The sequence below is a fragment of the Sardina pilchardus genome, chromosome 7 (assembly GCF_963854185.1).
Source record: "Sardina pilchardus chromosome 7, fSarPil1.1, whole genome shotgun sequence".
Taxonomy (NCBI): Eukaryota; Metazoa; Chordata; class Actinopteri; order Clupeiformes; family Clupeidae; genus Sardina; species Sardina pilchardus.
The window spans coordinates 18,775,851-18,785,227 of record NC_085000.1 but is presented as its reverse complement, the minus strand read 5'-3'; the positions used below and the strand labels follow the sequence as shown (position 1 = coordinate 18,785,227).

The window sequence follows — 9,377 nt, the reverse complement described above, 5'->3', positions numbered from 1 at the left end:
AGTTCCTCATTCTCACCCGCACAATGATGCCCATGCGTTTGCTCTCGTAGGTGAAGGGGAAAATCTGAAGAATGGTGAAGTTCAGGATCTGTCCACTAGGGGTCCTCAGCTGCATGGAGGACTGATCGCGGCCCACCAGCGTCAGGCCCACGCTCTCTGTCCACTGCACCAGGGAGACCTGTGACCCAAGACACACATCACTCACTACACCTAAACATTCAATCATGGATTAGTTACATTGTTGCCATATAAATATCCATGCAAAAGAGTATCGCACGCACATCCAAAAAGTGATGAAAACTGGGTGTTGCGTATGTCAGGAAAGAGAACATGAAGTTTTTAATGGTAAATCACCACGTGTTATATATACGTGGCATATGAATATCCGACATAATAAACTAGAATGCTGTATGATTGTGTTGTGTAACAGACATTGTGCTATAATGGAGTTGGTAGGAGAGATTTGAAATGCGCTCCCTGGCAGTGATGTGTTCTGTATGGACGACTGACATGTGAGAGTCCATCTATCTGTGCTGACTCCGGAGGAGATAGATCCAGTGGATCTGCTCCAGAGGCCTCAGCTGTGAGGGACATCCATAGAGGGATGATGACGGCTGCTCAAGCCTCTGCCTCCCTGTGCTTGTGTGTGTGTGTGTGTGGCTACTGTATGCTAAAAGGGACCATATTACTTCGTAGTAGACCATGTAGACCATGAGAGTGGCATGTCACACAAACACATGCACACACTCTAATAGCGCCTTGGAAACCACAGTCTGTGTGTTCTGTGTGTCTTTTCAAAAACAGTGAGCAACATGTTGTCACACAACAATGCTCCTTCATACAGGCCATCTGTTCATATTTCAGTTATAGTATGTAGGAAAGATGTCCAAGTCCTCTGCACGCACCTCCTTTCCATCAAACAGCTTCCCACCTGTTGCTAACTGGTACCATCTACACACACGAACAGTCCTCTGGCCTCTATATTTAGACTTCCTGCTGCGCTATCAAATAGCAACTGAAATGTTGGTGAGAGGGAGATGAAGGAGATAAGGAGGTGGAGGAGAGCAGGAACCCACATCAAGGCCCAGACAGCTTCTGCTCATATCTGTCTACACAATGTACTGTATGCTCCCCTAACGCTGGCCTAGCCCACCAAAACCCATACCATTTCACTTCATCGCATGATTTCCCATACACAGAACAACACACAAACACCGTTTCGAATCCATAGACATAGAGATATGGGTTTGGTTGGAGATACACTGGCTAGTCTCCCAGGTTCCTTTGCAGACATTGGAGCACAAGCGGTCTCAGTACTGTGAATAATGTCACTTTAAGAGCATGCTAACAGACCACACACTCTCTCACTTCACTACGCACACTAACGCCTCCTTTTGCCTGTGTGCATTAAAGGTGACTCTAGATGTTGGGGTTGGAATAAAGTGTAGAGGGGGGGGCTGGGGGCGTGAGGGCCGCGGGGTGAGAGAGACAAGTGGCAGTTTCAGGGAGCAGAGCTGAGAAGGTCCTTTACAGCCACGTTTAGGAAATCCACGCTATAAAAGGAGGACATAAATCAAGCCCACTTCCTGTACCTAAAAGGCCCTGGACAGATCAAGGCTGTGCGTGTGCACGCGTGTATGTGTGTATGTGTGTATGTGTGTGTGTGTGTGTGTGTGTGTGTGTGTGTGTGTGTGTGTGTGTGTGTGTGTGTCTGTGAGTGTGAGAGAGAGAGAGAAAGAGAGTGAAAGGTCTGTCCTCTGTGTATGGATGCCTGTTTGTACTGGAATCAAAAGCCTCAGTTCCTAGTACCACCAAATCGAATAAACTAAAAGTAAACAAAACAATCCTGCTCATACTTAACATCCTGCTTCAAAGCACCACCCCATACCTGCTATCAACACTATACTATACTGTGGACTTTGGAGTCCCACAGGAGAATGATAACTAGATCACTGTTCACTTGTGAGTGTGTGTGGGGGGTAATGGGGTGTGCATGTGTGTGTGTGTGTGTGTGTGTGTATTAGGGCGCATCAAGTGCCCCTCTTTCTCTCAAAAACTATTCTATGGTGGATAATATTATGCCATTTGATGAATAAACAACAAATATGAAGTTTGATGAAGATTGATAATGATTCTAGGGGTACCACAATGCACCATCAGTTTGACAATATGATTGTGGCTACTTTCCAAAAATGGTCTTTACACTACATTTAAATTTAATAACGTCAAATAATAACATATCTAGCTTCTGTTTACAATAAAACATAACAGCTGCATGTATTTTGAAAGTCTAACATTTACATTTGTTAGTGAACATTGTACATTTTCCCTGGCACAAAATATGAGGCATATGAGAGAGAAAACTTTGTGGTGGAAGCTGACTGGAGCCTCGAAAGTCAGGATCAACTTGAGAAGAAGTGTCTGGAACTGGACAATTTTTGACCTCCTCAACAATGTCACTGCTTACTATTTCTGCTTGAGATTTTCTCAGCTCCTCCTTCTCCCTTCTCCTCCTTTCTTGTTCTTCTCTCATATATTTCTCTCTTATGTTTGCCTTGAGATAGCACATCTGCTTCTGACATGCATTCCTGTCTGTCGTCATAAAAAGAAAAAGTGTGTGTGTGTGTGTGTGTGTGTGTGTGTGTGTGTGTGTGTCTGTGTGTGTCTGTGTGCCGTGTGTGTGTGTGTGTGTGTGTGTGTGTGTCTGTGTGTGTGTGTCTGCGCGTGTGTGTGTGTGTTGTGTGTGTGTGTGGCCCAAACCTCGTCGGGGCTGGAGGCCTGGTACACTCTGCAGGTGTCCTCGTAGTGCTGCTCTGCCTCCGCTTGGTCGGTGACGCCGTTGGCCTCGTAGACGGGCGTGACGTTGTGCACCAGGGCGATGGCCTTCACCGCCTCATGCACGCGGCTGCTGATGGTCTTCCGCACCTTGGTGGCGGCCGGAGCCCGAGCGGCCAGGTGGTCATGAGGAGGCTGGACACACCAGAACCAGAATCAGAACCAGAATCAGAATCAGAATCAGAACCAGAATCAGAATCAGAATCAGAATCAGAATCAGAATCAGAATCAGAATCAGAATCAGAATCAGAACCAGAACCAGAATCAGAATCAGAATCAGAATCAGAATCAGAGTCAGAGTCAGAATCAAAACCAGAACCAGAACCAGAACCAGAACCAGAACCAGAACCAGCTTTTTTGGGGGGCGCTGTGGCGCAGCAGGCTACAGCGCTCATACCATGTGCGGGTCCGAGTGCCCACGGGGACCCAGGTTCAAATCTGGCCTGCGGTCATGTCCCGATCCCTCCCCATCTCTCTCTCCTACTTGTTTCCTGTCTACTTCTTCACTATCCTGTTATAATAAAGGCAAAAAGCCCACAAACATATACTTAAAACAAAAAAAAGAATCAGGTTTGCGTAACAAACAAGGAATTTGACTCCGTTTCATCTTTGCACTCAAGTACAACACTCAACAATAACATAACATAACAAAACAGTAAAAAAGAATAAGGGCAGTAAGTGATGTATAAGAATAAAGGAATTAATACAATACACCAGACATGGAAAGGGTGAACACTGGAAACACAACTAAAGGCCATAAATACATTACTTGTATAAAATAAAAGTCTTGCAATGGCTTGCAAATAGAAAATAGATTCATGCTATGTGTTTTGGTGAGTCTGCCTCTTTCTTTACCGTGATAGGAACTTTTCTTCAGCTCAACAAAGAGAGAAGTTTTTTTTAATTTTTTTTTTACAGAAAACAAAAAGATGAAAAAGCTCATTCTCACTACTGGCATATTCACAACTACATTAAAACAATGTCAGTGACTGTGCCACTGGAAGATTGATCAAAAGGCCACTGTTCAAAGAGCATGTTTGTGACCCAATCAGCAGACAGTGGGTGTGTGTTGGTGTAAACACTACCAGATGTGTGAGAAAATATCAACTTTTAACCCACAACTCTCTCCGGCTCTTATTTTTAGCATACATGTCTCTTAGGTTAATGGTGGTGATTAAATTAGCCCTGCACAGGTCCGGCATCGAGCTAATCCTGCTTCCTGCCCTTGTGACCTCTGACCCAGGAACAAAAAAGAAAATGCCGGCGAGGGTCAGGAAACATTGGCCTGGGCGAGCGAATGCACATCTGACGTGTGCTGCTCTGCTGCTCTCGGACAAGACAAAGGCGAGCGAGTGGCGACAATGTGTGTGTGTCTGATGTGTTGCGTGGGAGAGAGAGAGAGCGTCTCACCTGAGTGTAGGCGCTGAACACGTGGCTCTGCACCTCATCCATGGAGTCCATCCCGTAGGCCACCGTCCCCAGGTGCAGCCGGCGGAACACCATCTCATTCTGGGTCAGGGTGCCTGAAGTGGAGCACACAGAGCCATGATGGCACACCTCCGTTAAGCCCCACAGACCACCCCTAAAAATCATCTGCATGTCTGGAGTCCAATAAACCGCTCGAGACCCCTCAGAGTGCCGCTTAGTACACAAAACTAATATGCGCAAAAAATCCAGGCCCCATATTTGCCTTTTTCTTAACTTTAACAGCTAGTCCTGACTCTGGCTGAGGTTTGGAGTGCGGCTGGGGTAACAGAGGAGTTAATGAGGCCGGCCTGGTTCTGATTGAGCTCACGGTGAGGGCAAGCTTTGAGTTATGTTAACCCCAGATGGCTGACTAGGAGGCCAATTACGCACTGGACAAGACTGATGGCTTATAATTGCTTATTAATGCCACAAGAGCTCAGGGGCGCTTTTCTAACGCCTTACTTGATCTCCGCTCCTGCACACACTCACAAGAGAATGGAACACACACGCACACACACTCACACACACACACAGGCACACACACACACACAAACACACACAGGCACACACACACACACACACACACACACACACACACACACACACACACACACACACACGAACGCACAAACTCACACACACACACACACAGTAGTGTTTCAGTAGCACTTCTAGAGGTTCTTCCCATACATTAGTGTGACCTTTGACATTTGGAGGCAGTTAATCTACTCAAAGTGCAGAGGTAAAAGAGATCATTTTATAAGGAAGGGAGCATCGTAAATTTCGGGAGGCAGAGTTTCACTTTGAGGTCTACACTTCTAAAGCATGCTATGTGTATGTGTGAGTACAGATGAAAGCTGACAGTGAGCTTTGGTTTCAGAACCTTTACACACACACACACACACACACACACACACACACCAAAGGTGGGGGGAGGGTTTGGGCCCCCTGCTACCATGTAGAGCCTCCACAAATCACAAACGCCATCCTGGTGGCTCCCATGTTCCCGTCTGTCCTCCGCAGAGAGCTCTGCTGATCCACGTGTATAAATCAACGCTCTCTTCCGAGCGCTCCCTCCATCCCACCATGACTGCATCTGCGCGTTGCCTGCGGCAACAGCGGTGGGTTTGAGGAAGTTCAGAGAGCTCCTCTCTCACCCCTTCTCTCACACTCTTCACTGACTCCCTCTCACTCCCTGTCTTCAGTGCCATGTGTTCACTTCTCATCCATTTCATGTGATCTTCCTCTCTGACCCTGGGCTTAACACAGAAATGCCCGATCTGCCATGTAGCCTGTGTCCCCTCTCTGGTGTGGGGACTACCATGATTATCTTCAACTCTCTCATTAAACCTGTGGAGATATTCCACACTGAAAAAATGGCTCCTCCATCTTACTGTAAGTGGTGATTAATGACAACTTATTGTGACTTTGACGTTGGCCTCCCCATGGCACTGTGAAAGGCTGCAGGCAGAAACGAAATAAAAACTGATTGCAAAACACGATTGCATTTCGATGAGCCCGCATGGACTTCCGATATGACTACTGATATGAGCGGAGGAGAAAGCCGACAGCGCAGGTGATCTGACTCCCTCCCCTCCCTCACGTATCGCTCTTCGTGTTTACGGTTTTTCTGCCCAACCGCACGCCGCTACGCGCTCCCACGCCTCGGAGATGTGCATCCGAAAAAAAAAAAAAGACCACTTCTACTTTTTTTTTGCACGTCTGTCTACTGTTATTTTCCAAAAACACAGACGGCTGCGGTATCGATGCGGAGATATCGGCGCCTGCTTGTTGTTCAAAGCCAAGCAGATTGCTGACTCTTTGCTTCTCTTTGTCCCTCATAAGTGCACACACACACACACACACACTGAACGAGATCAGAGAGCCCTGTTGCTCACGCACACTTCATATAGGGCCTGGAAACAAGCACGTGATCTTGCAGCCACCTTCAGACTTATGAACACAGATTTGTTTCACACGGGTTCTATCTGTATCGTGCAACGTCAAACAGCTCAAGATTGTGAGCATAAGGCTGGGGTGCTGTAGGAAAAAATTTATGTAGTAGCCACTATGGTCTCCTTCAGACAACTCTCGCACTGAGCCAAGGAATAAGTTTAAGTTTAAAACCTTTAATTTAAGATGGGGCATGACAAAAAAACGCCGACCGGTTTCAACCCTCACTGGGTCTTCGGCAGGGCATAAAACCAGGGTTTGAAGCTGCAGGGTTTGAAGCACGCCACAGCTGAGTTCACGGGATGTCCGAGGACAAGTCTCTCACCTGTCTTGTCCGTTAGCAGGTAGGAGATGCGACCCAGCTGCTCCGGGATGGTGCTCGCTCGCACCACAGTTCCAGGAATCTTAGAGTCTTTCCGGATCATCCAGCTGAACACCATCTTTCCCATGTCCAAATTGACCCGTAAACTGAAACAACATGCAGGAAAGGTCACACATTGGCATTCCATTGAACTGCATTTCATGAACATGCACATTTAAAGGTGCTCCATAAGTGATGTTATGCGGCTAATACATGTTTTGTCACATACAGCAAACATCACTTGACCATCCGCTAGCTGCATGAGTCCAGCATACACTAAAAACACAGTCTCTCTAGGCAGCCCAGGCTCCAAAAAACGGCAACAAAAACAACTTGGTCAAGCCTGGACCAAAAAAAAAAACACAACAACTACAAACGCTATGCATTCTTGAATTTCCCCTTGGGGATCAATAAAGTATCTATCTATCTATCTATCTATCTATCTATCTATCTATGCGTGTTTAGGAGAGTTTCAACAGCACAGGACAGGAGGGAGGGGGAGGGAGTAGCAAGCTAGCTCTCTGTTTTGTTTGAATGTCAACAGAAGTGATGTTACCCAACCCAACCCCGCTACAAACATTTATTTGCGTATCTGAGAATTAAGCTTGGTTGTTACGTTCTAAGGTGTTCCAAGGGAAGTGAGGGTGCTACAATGTGAGTGCCTGTAAAAGCCTGTGCATGCATATGGGGGAAATAAGAGTGTGTGTTGACATGTGAGAGTGTATGATAAGAGGTCCACCTGATGGGCACAATGTTGGAGAAAAGCAGCAGGAAACGGAAGATCTGCAGGTACCAGCGACCGGCAAAGTGCTGCAGGGCCACCATGACCAGGGACACTACCACCAATGCCCCAAACAGGATCTTGGTCAGGCAATTCACTTCCAGGTCAAACAGGCCAATCTAGAACACAAGCATAGCAGTCAGCCAATAGCATTAGGATGAATCGCTAGTCTATTCTCTGCCATTCAAAAGTTTGGGGTTACGAATAAATGTCATTGTTTCTGAAAGAAAAGAAACCGCTTGTCCGTTACTATAACAGAAAATGAATCAAAACACAATAGACATTGTAATTGTTACAACTAACTATTTTATCTAGAAAAAGTAGCATTGAATGTTTACATAGTCTTTATCAGCAACAATGAGTCCTGTGTTCCAGTGGCAGACGTTTACCCTTTTAGAAACGGGTGTGCTAATGGAAGAAGCAATGCAACGGACCTTTTTAAATCAGCTGGGTATCTAAAGCATAAGCAGCTGAATTCAACTGCCGGCTCAAAATGGTTAGAGACAAAGACTTTTCTCATGAAAAAGATCAATCTATTCATGTTCTGAGAAATGGACGCCATCCCACACGAGACGCTGCCAAGAAACTGAAGTTTTCGTTCAACGCTGCAGCACTCTCTTCATAGAACAGCGCAAACTGGTTGTAACCAGAATGGAAAGAGGAGTAGGAGGCACTAGCGAAGACTAACACATTATAGTGTCTAGTTTGACTAACTAATGCCCCATAGGCTCTCAACTAGCAGCAGTGAAGTTGTCTAGTTAGCTGTAGTGGATATACTGTGGTGTAGTAGTTAAATGTAGTGGGTATACTGTGATCAACCCCAAATGTTAATACGTATCCTTGCCTGCATTGTCCTGTGTATCACGTACACTACTGTAGACTACACCACTGACTAGCAGCTTCATTAAATAGTACCAGTAGTACCAAAAGTACCACTCACAAATAACAGTGAGGAATGTCACGGTCATGTGACAGACTGGACAAAGAAAAGAATCTGGAGACAACGGACAGAAGAATGGACAACGCTTCATGGACAGGCCAATCTCACTTTGAGGTGTTTGGATCAAGGATGTGAGATTTCAGACAAATTCAAAAGATGATGTTGGAGGATTCAAAAATAGATCATATTTCAATTAAAAATCATAATTTCTAACCTTGTTGATTACTAAATCTCCTATTTATTTGATCATATTTCCTTAAAAGAAAAATTCTATGTACACTAGGTTTTGATTAAAAAAAAAAAAAAAAGAACAATGAAATGTCTTATTGACCCCAAACTTTTTGAATGGTAGTTAGTGTACATGTAAACTTGAACTATTCGACTAATGACAGTGACTCTAGTTCCATTACACTGCTAATCGGGTAGACCACATCTGTCCACAGCATCACTACACTGTGATGACCTTGAAACAGATGCTTGGGTCAGCGCAAGGTGAGGATACCTTGTGGCGAGGGTTGGAGGTGTTCATGACACTTCGCAGCTCTTTCCCTGTGTAGATCACAACACCCACCACAGTCCCTGCAATACACACACACACACACACAGAGCACAGACAGAGAGAGAGAAAGAGAGAGAGAAAGAAGACACACACACACAGAGATATAGAGTAAGAGTGAGCATGAGGGAGGGGGAATATTATTTCACATTATGCAGATAACAGATGTTTGACGTGACATAAGTCAGTTCATATGGGGGTGTTAGTAGAGCTGCATTTTGGTGAGGAGGGTGGGTGGACTGGAGCGTTTCGTTATTTTCATTTTCATGGAAATTGTTTCCTAATAGTTCTCAGTACGGTGACTGTTTTTGCTTACTGGGTGTTCATAAGCACTGTGCATGAGCCTGTTTGTGTGCATGCGTGGGAGAGCATATATATACACTATCAGCACTTTGGCTTCCACGCAATTTGCCTTGAGCACGGTGGAGAGCTGAAGAAACACAACAGCCTCAGGCGTGTCTGCGTGAGCGAAACCGCGCCCTAC

General features: G+C 45.6%; 1 protein-coding gene across 2 annotated transcripts in view; it reads right to left on the bottom strand.

Annotated features, from left to right (window-relative positions):
• The window catches only part of LOC134087519 (probable phospholipid-transporting ATPase IIA), a 39,507-nt gene that overhangs the window by 17,350 nt on the left and 12,780 nt on the right, over positions 1-9,377 (bottom strand). Inside the window, exons 10-16 of one of the 2 annotated variants that reach the window (XM_062541062.1) lie at positions 8,840-8,916; positions 7,356-7,516; positions 6,581-6,723; positions 4,246-4,358; positions 3,233-3,346; positions 2,761-2,970; positions 17-178 (exon numbers count right to left, since the gene is read on the bottom strand). In XM_062541062.1, the coding sequence (XP_062397046.1) occupies positions 17-178; positions 2,761-2,970; positions 3,233-3,346; positions 4,246-4,358; positions 6,581-6,723; positions 7,356-7,516; positions 8,840-8,916 (980 nt within the window). The remainder of the gene's footprint in view (positions 1-16; positions 179-2,760; positions 2,971-3,232; positions 3,347-4,245; positions 4,359-6,580; positions 6,724-7,355; positions 7,517-8,839; positions 8,917-9,377) is intronic. The other variant, XM_062541063.1, reaches the window with a different exon arrangement.